Source organism: Gekko japonicus, unplaced genomic scaffold (assembly GCF_001447785.1).
Source record: "Gekko japonicus isolate JY-2015 unplaced genomic scaffold, Gekko_japonicus_V1.1 scaffold635, whole genome shotgun sequence".
Taxonomy (NCBI): Eukaryota; Metazoa; Chordata; class Lepidosauria; order Squamata; family Gekkonidae; genus Gekko; species Gekko japonicus.
In genome coordinates, this window is record NW_015161422.1 from 399491 (window position 1) to 415780 (window position 16290).

The 16290-nt window shown below is 45.0% G+C and overlaps 1 protein-coding gene across 1 annotated transcript; it reads right to left on the minus strand.

The window, feature by feature from the left end:
* Positions 1–247: 247 nt before the first annotated feature.
* On the minus strand, positions 248–12290 carry MED7 (mediator complex subunit 7). Its single transcript, XM_015428379.1, has 2 exons — positions 12224–12290; positions 248–2244 (listed from the first exon to the last, which is right to left on the minus strand). The coding sequence occupies exon 2, from the start codon at positions 2221–2223 to the stop codon at positions 1531–1533; it is 693 nt and encodes a 230-aa protein (XP_015283865.1). The 5' UTR covers positions 2224–2244; positions 12224–12290; the 3' UTR covers positions 248–1530.
* Between the last annotated feature and the right edge of the window lie 4000 nt (positions 12291–16290).

Sequence of the window (16290 nt, forward strand, 5' to 3'; positions counted from 1 at the left end):
TGCATGCATGCAGGCATGGGAAGAGTTACATTTTTACTGACAGCTATGACATTGTCTCAAAGCACAAATAATGTACGCATATTTGACTCACTGAACTAAGTTACTTATTTCCCTAAGGTATGATATGAAGTCTCATATTTAGCAAGCATTATTGACATAGTACATAACAGCATCACCACTGTTTATTTCTTAAGTGTTTTTACAGCTAATACATAGATGGACTTTTCTTTCATTCTTATGATGGGGTTTGCTACCGAAGTGCTGCTCTCTATCAATGTCTCACAGAAAAAAGCATCACTGGGCATAATGTGTTGCATGTATAAAAGAACCCTTAACAGCAGAATAATGGCAAACTAGGAACTGAAGTTTGTAGAAATTTAATACACTCAAATTAACACAAGGCCTTTCAATTAAACCCAAACAGTTGCAAGTATTTCACGGATAGAAATCACATACACAACAATTATAGCTGTCAAAGAGTGGTATGACCTTAAAAATGACTTTCTTTAGCATAGCTGGGCACAGAAAAATGAATTGTGGCACCTTCAGCAAAGCAACAATGTTTCTGTTAGATCACTGATGACACATAAGAAAAACTGTAACATTGCCACTCACTCTTGTGTCCTTGTTTAATTGCCAAGTTCTGTCATTAATAGTGGAATCCTATGCAGTTAGTCCTGTCTAAGCCCACTGAAATCAGTGGGCCTGGATTGGAGCAACTCTTCACAGGATTGCACTGTAAACTTAGTAAGTCAACTTTCTTGTTCCCAGAGTAAGCAGTACAGAAGATGGTTTTTCACAGCCATGGTGCAGCCCCATGAAGATGGTAGAGTTCATCCTCTAAGATCCAAGCTAGTCTGGTGTGGAGACACAAAGAAATCACAACAGATATGTATCAAAACTGAATTATTTTTAAGTACAGTCTTTTGAACAGACAACCAATATTTAATTTTTCTTTTAAAGTTCAAATTAAACACCAAAATCTTCATACGTGCAGAAGTACTGTTGCTGGCAACTAATGTACCCATATTTGGCTGCTTTCTAACTGAAATTACAGATATATAACTGTAATTATGTATAACTGTGTATACAGATACAACTTCTGCAATATTGCAGCATATTGTTTGGCTTTGCCTACAACAAAGAACAATCAGCAGAGATTCAAATTCATTACAGCATTTCTCACATGCATGAATAAAAGAAGTTAACAACGGAAGCTGAGAAATGACTGGTGATGGTTTAGTACTAGTGAACAATGGACATGGCCTAATCCCCCCCCCCCCAGCAGAACAATAAGCTATTATACTTTTTTCTTTAAAGACAATTTTTAAAAAAACAAAGTACACACTGAAAAGCTACAAAAATACATCATTTGGTTTACTGTCTCTTACAGACTATATCCCATGATTGCTTATTGCTATATAAAGGCAGCATAGAAGAAAAAGGTGTATCAAACTCTTTAGCATCAGTTTCAGTCTTATTCACAAGGTCTTACTATGTTGAAACAAAGGGAATATCAAGGCCCTCTTTTCAGGTCAGTTCATCAATAATCATGCACATGGAAGAATCTTTATCCAAAACCTGATCCTTCTTGATGCTAGAACTTGCTCTCTGCTGCTCTTTCTGCCCAGTGCAATTGCTGTTGTCCTCTGTGTCCATGGGTTCAGATTTTACCCTCATCCCTCCATCTGAATGTGGCAAATCCTCAGGCAAAGAGGCCAGGCAGTTCTGGATCATTTCAACAACACGCTCTAAATGCTTCTGGAATCTCTCAGCAGTCTCCAGACGATGACGTTTCTGCACCTCCATCATGACCCTCAGTGTTTCTCTGGCTTGGTGGGGCCGATATTCGTTTATCAGATGATGAACATGAACAAACAGCAGTTTTAAGTCTTCCAGCTTCTCCTCTCGTTTTATGCTGCCAGGGCTCCTTATCAATATGTCCAAGAGGTCCAAGAAATTGACCAAGATAGACATGTTGAGTTTTCTCAGTTCTTTCTTATGGTCAAACTGCATGGGATGCAAACGGTCGATGCCTTGACTTTCCAGGGGCCGTATAATGAGGTCATCACACTGGAACTGGTTCCCAAACATCATATAGCTATCTTTAATAGGTGGAGGCGGCTTAGGGGCCAGGCCTTTCCGAATATTTTCATCTGTATATTCTTTAATATACTGCATCGGAGGAGGAGGGAGGGCACTCACTTGCTGAGGTTCACCCATTGTGGCAGATTAAAGGACTACCTGAACAAATAAACAAAATTTTAGTTTACAACTAACATCATGACTTAGTTATTTAAAACACTCTTAATCTGCTCTCCTCCCAAAACAAGACCCATATATTAAGGTTAATGACTAGGCAGGGAAAATCTGGGAAACGTTACACTGGACCTTACCTGAAGGGGGGGAGAAGTCATCCAGGAAGTGGTTAGGTCACACCTCTGCTCACTCGGATAGGCTATGCAAATTTCTTTTGTTGTGTGGCTCCTATTGAAGGGACCTAGGCTGACCTCTCCAGTTATGTCCAAGCCCCCCCTCTCCTTATTGTTGTTGTTGAGTCCTCACCCAGCCCGCCACCCCTGGTTAGCTTTGATGTAATGGTTCTAGGGTGGGATGTGGATGACTTCTCCCCCACTGAAGAGAAATAACCTTCAGGTAAGGTCCAATGTAACATTCTCCTTCAGTGGGGGGAAGTCATCCAGGAAGTGGTTAGGTCACACCTCTGCTCACTCGGATAGGCTATGCAAATTTCTTTTGTTGTGTGGCTCCTATTGAAGGGACCTAGGCTGACCTCTCCAGTTATGTCCAAGCCCCCCCTCTCCTTATTGTTGTTGTTGAGTCCTCACCCAGCCCGCCACCCCTGGTTAGCTTTGATGTAATGGTTCTAGGGTGGGATGTGGATGACTTCTCCCCCACTGAAGAGAAATAACCTTCAGGTAAGGTCCAATGTAACATTCTCCTTCAGTGGGGGGAAGTCATCCAGGAAGTGGTTAGCTGTACCCAAGCTGTTCCTCTAGGGTGGGTGTTTCTTTTTTGCTTTTCAACATTCCTTATGCCTCCAATACTTGTTGTAATACACGTCAGCCGAATGCTGCCTTGGCGGAGGCCGCCTGATCTATTCTGTAATGCATCACGAATGTCGAAAAGGAGGCCCAGGTAGCTGCTCTGCAGATTTCTTCCACTGTTGCTTGTGTGGAAAATGCTGCTGTAGCTGCTGCTGCTGCTCTTGTTGAGTGTGCAGTCACCTGACCTGGCGGAGCAAGTCCTTGCACCTCGTAAGCCTCGGCTATACATTTTCTAATCTAAGGGAGCGGTGGCGCAGGCATTACAACGCCTGCTGTTAACATCTGGACGAGCAGCCGGAAGGCCCTCGTCCCAGCTCCTGCCAACCCAGCGGCTCTGTTAACATCAGAGGAATGGGTACCTGCCCTAGGTGGCAGGGGGCACCCTCCTCCCAGCCTTGTGCTGGGATGGTGATCGGCAGTGAAGAAAAGGATCGAGTTGGCGGCAGCAGCGAGAAAGAAATGGCGGCGGCGGAGAAACGGTGAAGCGACCCAGAACGGCGGTGACTGGCTCGAGCAATGGTGGAGGCGGAGTCGAAGGTGGAGTTGGACGTAGAGTTGGAGCGACGTCAGAACGCGGGACGCAGCGCGGCAGGAGCCGCTTGGACGTTAGCCGAGGCTGCGCCTGAGGAAAGACACGCCGCTCCAAGAATAACAGCCAGTTCGTCCAGCCGGCGGCAGCCAGGTCGCAGGAACAACAGCAACAACAACACACACCAAGGAAGCTGCCGAACGAACGGAAGACCGTGCTGTGCTTGTAGGTTGTCCCCCCCCCCCGCACCATATGTGGCCCTAGATAGGTTACTCGCTACTATATAGTAGCACATTGTAAACCGCTCTGAGACCCGCTAGGGGTTATGAGCGGTATATAAATCACCTGTAAATAAATAAATAAATAAAAATAATCCAATAAGCCACAGTGGCCTTTGAGGCCTTCTTCCCTTGGTTCAGGGCACTGTGTGATACAAACAGCGAGTCTGACCATCGAAAAGGTACTGTCTTTTTGAGGTATATACAGAGGGCTCTCCGTACATCCAGTTTGTGCCAGGTCTTTTCTTTAGGATGCTTTGGATTGGGGCAGAATGAAGGTAATATAATCAGCTAGTTGAGGTGGAAGGTGGAATTCACCTTCGGAAGAAAAGACGGATCCATCCTTAAGGTGACAGACTCTTTCTGGAATATACAGAGTTCCTTCCTAGCCAATAGTAGTGCCAGTTCAGAAACTCTCCTGGCTGAGGTCACTGCCATGAGAAAAGCCACCTTCCATGAAAGGAGACGTAGCTCCGTCGTCTTCAGTGGCTCGAATGGTGGCTTAGTCAATGCGCGCAGCACCTTGGAGAGGCTCCATGACGGGAACCTGTGTCTGACTGGAGGGGCCAACTGGTTCACTCCTAGCAGGAACTTTTTTACATACTTGCTTGTGGACACGTTCCTTCATGGCCTGTGCCCCAGGAAAGCCTGGATGGCCGCCACTTGTCATTTCAGTGTATTTGGCCTAAGGCTCATCTTCCATTCTTCAGCCAAGAAGAGTACCACGTCCTTGTCTGTGGCTCGTAGAGGTTGCAGTCCCTTAGTAGCTGCCCATTGGGGAAATGTCTCCCATGTGTGGCTGTAGATGCACCAGGTTGATGGTCTCCTTGCTTTTAACATGACGTCCACCATGTCTCCGGGAAACCCTTGAGCCTCTAGCCGTTCAATTTCCACACAGTCAACTGTAACCATGCCGGGTCTGGATGGAGGAACGGTCCCTGGTGTAGGAGATCCCGTCACAGAGGCAGTGTCCATGGCCTTGTGGAGGACATTTGTACCAGATCCGAGAACCATGGCCTCCTTGGCCAGTGGGGGGCCACGAACACCACTTCTGCATTGATCCACCTGATTCTGTTGAGTGTCCTTCCTATTAGTGCTGTGGGAGGGAAGGCATACAGGAGACCTTCCGGCCACTGGTGAGACAGTGTGTCGACTCCTTCTGCTGCTGGGTCTTGGTATCAGGACAGTAACCTCTTGACCTGTTGATTCTTTGAGCTTGCAAGCAGGTCCATCACAGGTCCATCCTGAACCTTTGAGTGATTTGGGTGAAGACTTCCTTGTTCAAGGCCCATTCCCCTGGATCCAGGTCCTCCCTGCTCAGCCAGTCTGCCTGGAGCTTGGCCAGGCCCTTCAGGTGTTCTGCTTTGATGCTTGCAAGATTTTTCTCCACCCACCGAAGCAGACTCCTGGCTTACATGAAGAGGGACTTTGATCTGGTGCCTCCCTGCCGTTTGATGTGTGCCTTTGTCGTCATATTGTCGGTGCGTACGAGTACATGGTGACTCTTTACATGTTCTTCGAAGACCTTCAAGGACAGCTTGACTGCTCGCAGCTCCAGCCAGTTGATGCTGTAGGTCACCTCCGCCAGAGACCATCTGCTTTGTGCTACATGGAGCCCACAGTGGGCACCCCATCCCCTCTTGCTCGCGTCCATCGTTATTACAATCTGCTGCAGATGGAGGAAACTGACGGTCTTGCTCAAGTTTGATGGCATCGCCCACCATTCTAACTCCCCTCTGAGTCCTTCTGTCATCTCCACCTGAATGTGTTTCTTCTGGGCTATCTCCCTTTGGAGGGGGAGCAGAACCCACGCCAAGGTCCTGGAATGAAGCCATGTCTACTGTGGATCTCATCAGGCCCTGTAGGGCTGCCAGGTGCATCAGGTCTGCTTGTTTCCTGGACCTGACGCTCTGTACACAATCCCGAATCTTTAGCTGCTTTTCCTCTGGTAGCGAGACCGTGGCCTGCTTCGTGTTCAGCCTGGCACCCGAGATCCTGTGTATGGGTGAAATGGCTCTTCTCTTCATTGATGATGAACCCGTGCGCACACAGGATGTCCGCTGCCCTCTCTGTGTTGCGCAAGGCTGTCTGGTAGTCTCCCACTCATATCAGAATGTCGTCAAAATACGGGTGCATGTGTATCCCCTCCAGACGCAATGATGCCACCAGAGAAACCATGATCTTGGTAAAGATTCTGAGTGCTGAGGAGAGGCTAAAGGGCAATGCCTTGTGCTGGAAATGCTGCTCCTGGAAGCAGAAGCACAGGAATTGCCTGGAGTCCAGGTGTACTGGAACATGAAGTATGCCTCCTTGAGGTCCATGGAGGTCAGGAAGTCCCCTTGCTGTAGGATCTGAAAGATATGGCATAGGGACTCTGGAACTTTCTCTTTTTTACCCATGTGTGGAGACCTCGTAGGTTCAGTACTGCTCCCCAGTCCCCTGACTTCTTTGGAACAACTAAGAGGACAGAGTAAACTCCCTTGAAGTGCTGTTCCTTGGGAACTGCTTCTATGGCACCTATGTTCTCCAAGTGTAGGATTGCCCTTTGCAGTTGAAGAAGTCTGGCCTTTTGTCTTGGAACTGGCGTGGGTCTGAAGCTGTGAGGTGGTGTGCCTGTGAGTTCTATTTTGTAGCCCTGTGAAATTATCAACAATACCCACCGGTCTGTTATGGTTAGGCACCAGATCCTGTCAAAGGCCTGGAGCCAGACTCCTATTTGATAGTCAGGCGGACTGCTTTTTAATTGGGGCGCCTCTGTCATTTCTGAACAATGGCACTTGTTTGGCGTTGGGCCGTGCTCCATACTTGAAGGATCTGAATGACTTGTAGTCCCTGCCCTCTTGGCCTCGTCCTACGTTGTAACCACAATGAAAGGAATGAGTAGATTTGTGCTTTGATTTTCTCACTCCCTATGATAGGAGGATGACGGCATGGCCTTCTTTTTCTCCCTGGTCTCCAACAGCACATTGTCAAGATTTGATTCTCCGAATAGGAGCCTGCCGGAGAACTTCTCTTTAGCTAAGTTGCTTTTTGACAATGTGTCCACCTTCCAATGTTTGAGCCATATGTTCTGGCAGATTATTATGTTTGCTGCTTACGCCCTGGCACAGAACTGGATGTTGTCCTGAGGCGTGTTTGAAGCGAACTCTGCCGCTTGTTTCATCTTCAGAAGAGACTTCTTCAGGACCAGTGGGGTTTGTAGGAGATTATCTGCCCATATGGTGATGGCCCTTGTGAAGTTCAATAGAGCTGCTGTGGAGCGTATCACCAAAGATTTTTTATGCCGTCTCATTCTTCATGGCGTCCTTCAAGGCATTCTCTCCATCCTTGGGCATCACTGCACCTGAGTGCAGAGCCACTACTGGGGTGTCAATCAGGGGCACTTTCAGGTCCTCTATGGTGTCCTCTGGTAAGGAGTAAAGGCGTTTTGCAACGAACAACAGAGAGGTCCCACCCCCAAGATTGGCCCACTCTGCTTTCATGATATCATCAAAAAAATCAAGGAAAGGTAAAAAGGTCTGCAACTTGACTGGTTTTTTGAAACCTCTGGGGTCAAGGTTCGCAGATGCTGAGGACCTTGGCTTCTCTGTTACCTCCAGCTAGTAGTTCAGTGTGGAGATGACTTTGGTTAACAGTCTTTGAAAATGCTCAACCTGGAATAATCTAGAGGAGATAGGCTTTATCTCCACCTCCCCCCCCCCGACCATTCCCCTTCCTCTTTTTCTGTATGGCCACCCACTGAGGTGATGGTAGAAGCAACCTCTCCCAGCTCAGAGCTACAGCTGGGGAGGCACCCTCTTCTGGGGATTTCCTAACTGGCTGCCCCAATCCCTTGGCTTGAGCGTGTCCATTCTCATCCTCAGAGGCTCCTATAACTTTGGGCAGGCCGGTTGGCTGGACCTCTTAGAATTGGCTGGGGACCTAGAGCCTTATGAGGATCTGGAATACGAGGAAGGATGGTGCCTCTTCCTCTTCCTTCCCCTGGAGCCCCTTGAGGATGACCTTCCCCTGGGCTCCAGGCTTGATCACCTTGCTGGGGGTTGCCCCGGGGTTGCCGCCCTGTCCCCCTGGCTCCCATCACCGAGTGGCCATTGAGGAGCTGCCCAAGGACCCCGTAGTACAGGCCACATCCAGGTAGGGCCTGACTGGAATGGTGGAGACATGAATGGGCCTGATGCTATGATGCCTGGGCCCTGTGGTGGCTGAAATTGGTGGGGGAACTGAGACTGCAAGAAGCCCATCTGTGCCGTGTTGCCTGGGCCCTGTGCCAGCCGGAATTGGAGCAGGAATTGTGGCTGTAAGGGGCCCGCCTGCCCCCATGCCTCTCCAGGGGCATAAGCTGTGCTCTTGGATCGGGCCATCTCCTTCTGCAGGGCTGCTCCCCAACGGGCCTCCCCCACTGTTGGAATGAGGTCACCGCAGGGGCTCGCCAGCACTTTCTGCTTCCCACACTGCCTCTTCATTCCATGGCTGCTGGCTGCCATGCCAGCCGATTTTGCCGCCTTCTTTGGGCATGGGGGGGGAGTGGGACCCCAAAGGCTGCGACCGTTCAACCTACCCCACACCGCCTCCAATGTCTGCACCATCATCTTCCTGGGCCACGTGTTGCTGGGGGGGGGGCGTCCGCCATCTCCACATGCTCCCCCAACTTCGCACCGCTGAAGACTCCATGGGACACCTGTGCTGCGGTCCCGGTCTGCTGCGCCTCCCCCTCACCAACCCCTGATGCCTCAGAGGAAGGGAGCTGCAGCTCCAAGGAGGTGTTCATCGCGGCCATTTCTTCTTCACACGAAGCCTCGGGTGGGGGAGGGGGCCGTTTCTTCTTCTTCTCTTCCTGGGGCATCTTCAGACCAACTTTCCTTGCCCATACAGGAATCCAAATAATGGGGAGGCTGTCTTAACCTTAAAAGTCTCCTTCTCCTCTTCAGCTCTATTTATTTTTATTTATTTTGTAAGCACCCTGGCTTGGAGCAGGAGCTCCAGACAACCTACCGAGTGCAGTGCTATGCAGGAACTGGAGAGGTCAGCCTAGGTCCCTCCAGTAGGAGCCACGTAACAAAAGAAATTTGCATAGCCTATCCGAGCAAGCAGAGGCGTGACCTAAGCACTTCCTGGATGACTTCCCTCCACAGAGACTAGAGAATTTAATTTCCTTTCACATCATCTATGCAGCACAATGACTAACACAGGCTCAATAAATCCCAGGTCACCAAGGAACTCAGAAATTTTATCGTAGCACCTAGTATTTTTGTCAATTATTTTATTACAGTATCTCTCAGTGATCCTTGCAGAAAATACAAAACTCATTTATCATTTTGCATCAGGATATATTCTCTAGTACGCTATAAAATATAAATGTGCATGGAGCTCTTGCTATTGCTTTTTTATATTTATATGTAAATTTTACAGTATTCAATAGATGAATTCATTTCTTAACCAGTTGTTTTCTATGATGGCTCCAATATTATGTTAAATTGAGGAGTTTTTTTTGGGGGGGGGGGTTAAGCAGTAATGAAATTATTAGAAATTCAGAAGATGTCAGGTTAGGGTTAGTTTTTGTTGTGGTGATGAGAACAAGCATTAACCCTACATTTATTTACATACTACATTATTTGTCATAGAGCTAATAAAATTATAAGAACCTGTGAAGATAGTAGATTCAGGAAGAACAAAATTTGAGTCCAGTGGCACCTTTAAAACCAACAAAGTTCAATTCTGGGTAGAAGCTTTTGTGTGCATGCACACTTCTTCAGATATGAAGAGTCTGATCCCTAAACATTTCGGCTGTCTCCTAGAACCAAAGAATATTTGTCAGGGCCTGGACTTACATACACTTTTATTACCAATATCTGAAGGCTCATCTGAAAACTATTTTTAACAGAAACTATGGAAGGCTATTCCCAGAAATTACTATTTGTGTCACCTAGTGTTCATAGTCCAAAGCAACACCTACCTGAAAATTATTAGATAAAGGAAGTTCTTGTCAGAAACACTGTATGAAAACCCAATTTTGTTAGGCATAATTGGTTTCAAAATGTCACACACGTATCCCTTAAAATCTTGATAGAGGTTTAAGGGCCTCAGCTTCTCAAATATATTTACAGCAAAACTTATTAAAAAGCCAGTCTTCCAACAACACTGTTTCACCTCAAGGTATGTTGCTGTTCAAAACACTCTTCATCCTGTTGTAGCAAACAGTCTGATTCTCCAAGCTGTAAGCACATGAGCCTGCCCCCCCCCCACAGCTATACATGAGGGACTTTAAAAGCACTACTCAGCCCAAGTATGCGCTCTCTGTTCTGCATTAACAGCTTAAAGAAAAAAATGCAGTGGCAAGTGGTTATGTGGAAATTTCCTTTTATCTCAACGACAAAACCTTTGGATTTTTTGATAGCTAGCATTGCTTGCTCTAGAAACTACTGTGCTCGGAAAGACAGTTACATCAACAAATTCCCTTATTCACAATAAACTGCAGACTAGTTGTAGTTTTCTTGATTACCACAGAAAGTTATTTGGTGGCAGACATAGAAATCCCATCCCAAGCATGGTTTTCCCTTTGGCCAAGGGAACAGCTTTCCCTTTGGCCAAGGGAACAGCTTTGAACAGGGATCGTCAACAGGCACCTTCGAATAATATGATGCCTGAAACTTGAACTGCTTTGTCTCCTGGCAATTCTTACATCTGCTTGGATAAAAACACTTGTTTGATGCAATAGCACTTTTAGCCACATATTGTCATTCTGCGATGTCTGAGCCAGTGAAGCACCAGTTTTAAATGTGAGGGTCAGACAAACCTGGGCAAAAATGTCATGACCTAGTTTCCCATAAGTTGGCTGTGACTTGACGGCACTTTTTACACACACACAGCTTCGAAACAGTTCAACAGAGCAGGATTTGGCACCACAGGCCACAGTTTACTTAAAATGTGGCCTGAATAATGATATACAAATCTTCCTCCATGAAACTCTTACCTCAGTATAGACTTGCTTGACAAATGCAGTTGGCTCAGCAATTGGCTTTGGCATATGTAAGCCGCCCTGAGCCGTTGGGAGGGCGGGGTATACATAAATAAATAAAATAAAATAAACAGCTGGCTTTAAAAGTGCTCTTCTAGCAGCCTTTGAAATGGTTCCATGAAACAGCAAATTAGGACCAAACTAGATAAAACAGCAGACCCTTGTAGCATTTTATTCATTTTGAATTTTGGGAAGAGCTGTGTGCTGCTGGATTAGGTCTGTGTGTGTTTTTGATGCGATTTTATGTTCTACTGCTGTGTTTTCAGCATAGTTGGAAGTACCATATAAATCTAAAAAGAAATGCCAGACCTAAGGGAGAAGTCTTACACAGGTTCCCAAGTAGTTGAAGCTTTTGAGTAGCTCATTTGGAACTGAATGTGGATACCCAGGAAATCTTAATATCAGCAGGCAATATGGGCATGAACAGATTACTGGAAGAACATCTGAAGGAGAAAGCCAAGGAAATGCTTTGAAATGGGGCAGAGAAAGAAGAGAATTGCAAGAAGTACAGAACAGAAAAAATTGGGGAGCAGACAGCATGAGACTCTTCTCCTCTCTTGTTTTTCTTCTCACAGCAGTAACACTGTCAGGCAGGTTAGGCTGAGAGAGCATGTTTGGCAAAGTGGGGGTTCAAATCTTGGTCTCCCAGATCCTAGTCCATTACATTACACTGGCTTTAACCTCCTTCCAAAGGCAACATAACAAGCAGAACCCTGAATCATGGAAATAAATCGAGTTTGTTTTCCTTTCAGTAAGGTCACTGAAAATATAAAATGTGGCATAAATATACTGAGATAAAAATTACTGCCTTTCACCCCACAATTTGTTAGCTAACCATTCCTGCAGGACTTAAAACCTGTAAAGTGTAAAATAGAGATGTTAACTATCTTAACAAAAGCTGGGATTCCACACTCATTACAAGTGTTAACTAGCTTAGCATAGCTAGTGAATTGTCTCTATTTGGGGGACTTGGATTCAAACTTCACACAACTGAATGTCACTCTGAACTTCCTGCATTTCCTTGACCCTGTTTATCTTTCATTTATTGACCCAGTTACATATACATAAAATGACTTCATGGTGAGAATCCACTCTTCGCATACAAAGCAATCTCTTATCCACGAAAGCTTATGCTGGAACAGAATCTGGTTAACATTTAAGATGCCATAAGACACCCTAGATATGTAGCAGCCTAACACTGCTACTCTTCCAGAATTACCGTTATAAGGTCTCCAAACCAGAAATATGGGAGGAAAGCAAGGCTTAGTCTGCCTATGACTAAAGACACACACAAAAGGGGACAAACCGAAGAAATGAGACCGACAAACACCCTCACCTGAGTGTCCCACTCAGCATCCCACTCCTTCCTCTGTTCCTTCGCTCATCCGCTCGTAACACAAAACCACTTCCGGCGCCTTCCACTCAGTCCCTCACCTCCCTATTGGCTCACACGTTGGGATCATAGATAACAAGCCGGAAGAAGAGGCAGGGAATATTACCAGAGGGAAACGCCAAGAGCTGGTATGTGGTTTTGATTGGTTACTCCTGCTGTCAAATCAGGACTCTTGTACCATTCACTCACCTATCTTATTTCTGGTCCGCGTGTTTTTGCGTCACAGGAGGGAGGGAGAGAGAGAGAGAGAGCGCTTGAACGCAGGCAGGCACGCGCATGCGTTTTAGGATATCGCACACTGACTCGGCGATCTGCACAAACGGAGGCAAAATTGGAATTTTACCTTTCTGCTTTTAGAGAAAAAGTCGTGTTAGTGACAAGCAAATTGTCAAAACAGAATCATTCTGATTTTTCACGCATCTTGCAAAATGGACTCAGGCTCCCGAAAGGTTATGAAGCAGTAAATCCGTCCTTTTATTCCATATACTTTCACATCAAGTAATTGGTGAAACTAGTTAAAACTGTTTTGCTTAAAGTGACGCTATAATCACTTGGATGACTCTGATGCAGTTTAAATAGAAGTTTGTAGCCCCTCAGACTAACGGAACAAAATTTGGTTCCAGAATAACCTTCAGAAGCAATGAGTGAATCCTCGCTATGCTATCATTTTATATTGTTTATTATTTATTTATCTGATTTATACCCCCCCGCCCTCCCCGCTTTACAGTAGGCTCAGGGCGGCTTACACTAATTACTATGATACAATTAAAATCACATAAAATTATCTAAAACAGTTCAACTATAAACAGTCATAATTTATGAAGTGCTGCATAATAAGAGGCATGGGGGGACACACACACACTAAGATCGAGTGGCCATGAAATACAGGAAGTCCAAGTTGAAATGTAATTATGTAAAATTAAACTATAATCACAAAAAGTGATGCTAAGCTAACTGGCAGCAGTAATTGATGGCAAGTCCCTGGTTTGGGGCACCTGTTTTTTTTAATGTATTCATTTGCTTTATTTATAGATGACCTTTGTCCCCCAATGCGGACCCAAAGCAGTTTACAACATTCACTTATCTAATTAATCTTCACAACAACCCTGTGAGGATTGGACATGTACAAATGACTTCATAATATTTGAAAGGTCTGTATGTGTTTGAGTATGTCTTCTGCTGACCATGCATGGAAAATTGGCAGGGTACATGTATTCCAACATGTAGATGCATTTAATGCCACAAAAGTGCATGTAATAACAGAGAGACTCCCCAGCTGAAATCAATAAGAAAGGAAATAAACTGGGAAAAGGACACTTACAAGTGAAATACAAGTGAAATAACCGTTTATCAAAATACAACAACTGTAGGAAAATACACAAATTGTACAATAGCATATAAATATCACGAGGTACAAGATGGAAGTACAAATAGACAAGGAATACAAAGTATCAGTGAGTAAGTTCGAATAAACAAGAAATCAATATATAGGTATCAATGTGTATAGGTACTTATACATGTGCATTGAGAGGTATATACATTGTATTTTCCTATAGTTGTTGTATTTTGATAAATGGTTATTTCACTTGTATTTCCCTTGTAAGCATCCTTTTCCCAGTTTATTTCCTTTCTTACAAAAGTGCATGTGTCAGATAGTTTTCTTGTGATTCTCTCTTTGAATCTTTAACATGGATGCAGGGAAAAGATTTTTCAGAGGCAAATAAGGAAAAAACAAAGTTTGATGCAGCCTTGAAAAGATTTAGTCATTTACACAAGGCCTCCCAGTGAAGCCATGAATTTGTTCTGTGGTTTCTATGGGCTAAATCTCAATGTCACTGACTGGACAACATCAGCTTGATTTAGTATTCCATGTTGCCGAACATTATGTCACTATAAAATATGTTCTTTATTTGTAATATGATGCAAAGACTGAAATTGCACTGAAAATAATAAAAGTCCCATCATGTTTCAGGCTCTATAGCCCTTCTTCAGGGGAGTACTTGCAACCAAATGAAGCCACATGAAAAAGAAATTCAGATAAGGTGCTATTGCTTTTGATTAAAAGTCTAGAAACACAGTAATATTTATGTTATGCCCCCCTTACACAGTAGAGAGCAACACTGATCTTGGTTTGAAAGGGATGCTCTCGTCTTTATTTTATGAAATCATTCTGTGGAAGTAATTGGTGTGCCTTATGGTCATCCGTCCAACCCTCCAACAGTGAAGGAATAATTTATTAAGATTTTGTACATTGCTGAAGTGGACAAGATTAACACATGGACAGCTAAGAGACAAAGCAAAAATGACTGAAGAACCTATCTTAATCATATGTAGGAAGCTGTATGAAGCTCAATTCTACACATGCTCACCAATGCTCCCTCTAAGTTGTGGAGTCTTGTGAGCAAAAATTCTCACACTCACACTCAGTTTAGAAGGAACACTAAATTGCTCACATCCCCCCACAAGTGTACATAGATGACAGTTCTCTGTTCTCATTCTTCTCTGTTAGATAATATTCTTCTTTCACAATGTAAAATGGCCATTAGGTTCCTTGACCACATAATTAGTAAATATCATTTGTCATCAGAGCAAAAAACACTTCACCAACATATACTTGGTGGTGGTGGAAAGTTCCATCAAATCACAGCTAACTTATGGCTGCCCCATAGGCTTTTCAAGGCAAGAGAGGTTCAGAGGTGGTTTGACATTGCCAGCCTCCACATCAGGCCCCTGGTATTCCTTGGAGGTCTCCCATCAAAATCCTAGCTAGGGCCAACCCAGTTTACCTTCAGAGATCTGATGAGATTGGGCTAGTCTGGGCTATCCAGGTCAGGGCTAGAATGGTCAAAAACAGGAGAAATGTTTAACAGATTGTTTAAAAACAAACTCTTTATATACACAGTGAATGAAATTTTGAGTACATATTAACTTTTTTTTCTCTTTTGCTTGGCAGCGAGATTTCTATCCATTCTGTCTTTGTAGTCATACCACAAGTGTCTTTGAAATGCTTAAATACAGTGGATGAAATGCTTTTAATAATCATCAGTAAGCAACAAGTGCAGAAGTATGACCTGTATCCTAGAGGATGGGTCATTGACTGTAAACTTGAAGTTATTTTTCTGTATTTATTAGGTAATGAACAACCAGAGTTAATTGTTCCTGAGCTTTTTATTAGACTAGGAATAAGGTCCATTGTGGAAATAAATACAACAAGCTCTAGAAAGAGGCTCTGGGTGGGTGCCCTGGCATTGGGCACTCAGCGTCAATTTTCTGTGGTGACCTCAGCAGGGTATAATGACACAGAGCTTACTGTTTTCTCCAGGAGGACTGATCTCTACCATCTGAAGAGTAGTTGTAATTCTGAGTGATCTCCAGCCCTCCCTTGGAGATTGGCAAAAATGGTTCCCCAAGAGGAAATGGCTGGTTTGGAAGGTGGAGTCTATGGCATTGTACCTGTCTGAGGTCCCACCCCTCCTCAAACCTCACCCTCCCCAAGCTCCACCCCTCAAATCTACAGGAATTTCCCAGCCTGGAGTTGGCAAGTCTATCACCTTCCCAGCCAACAATCAACCTACCTTTATCTGCCCCTCTGACTTCAGCTTTCCATCTCCTCCCCCCCTCCCTCCTGGAGAACAGGTGTAATGCTGAGTGATCTCCAGCCCTCCCCTGGAGATTGGCAACAATGGTTCCCCAGGAGGAAATGGCTGGTTTGGAGGGTGGAGTCAATGGCATTGTACCTGTCTGAGATCCCACTCCTCCTCAGACCCCACCCTCTCCAGGCTCCACCCCTCAAATCTCCAGGAATTTCCATACCTAAAGTTGGCAAATTTATCTCCTCCCCTCTCAGCCGCCTCTTCCTAGGCAAAGTTCTGTCTTTCTCTTTAGTGGGGAGCAAAGCAGTTTACTTCATTCTCTTCTTCCACTTTGTGATCTGTACAGCAACCCTGCAAGGTAGGTTAGGCAGAAAGTCGGGCTGGTCCAAAATCACCCAGGCAGCTTCCATTGGGAGG

Bases quoted from the DNA above. Each gene is read 5' to 3' on its own strand.
- MED7 (XM_015428379.1), bottom strand. From the start codon at position 2,223: ATGGGTGAACCTCAGCAAGTGAGTGCCCTCCCTCCTCCTCCGATGCAG.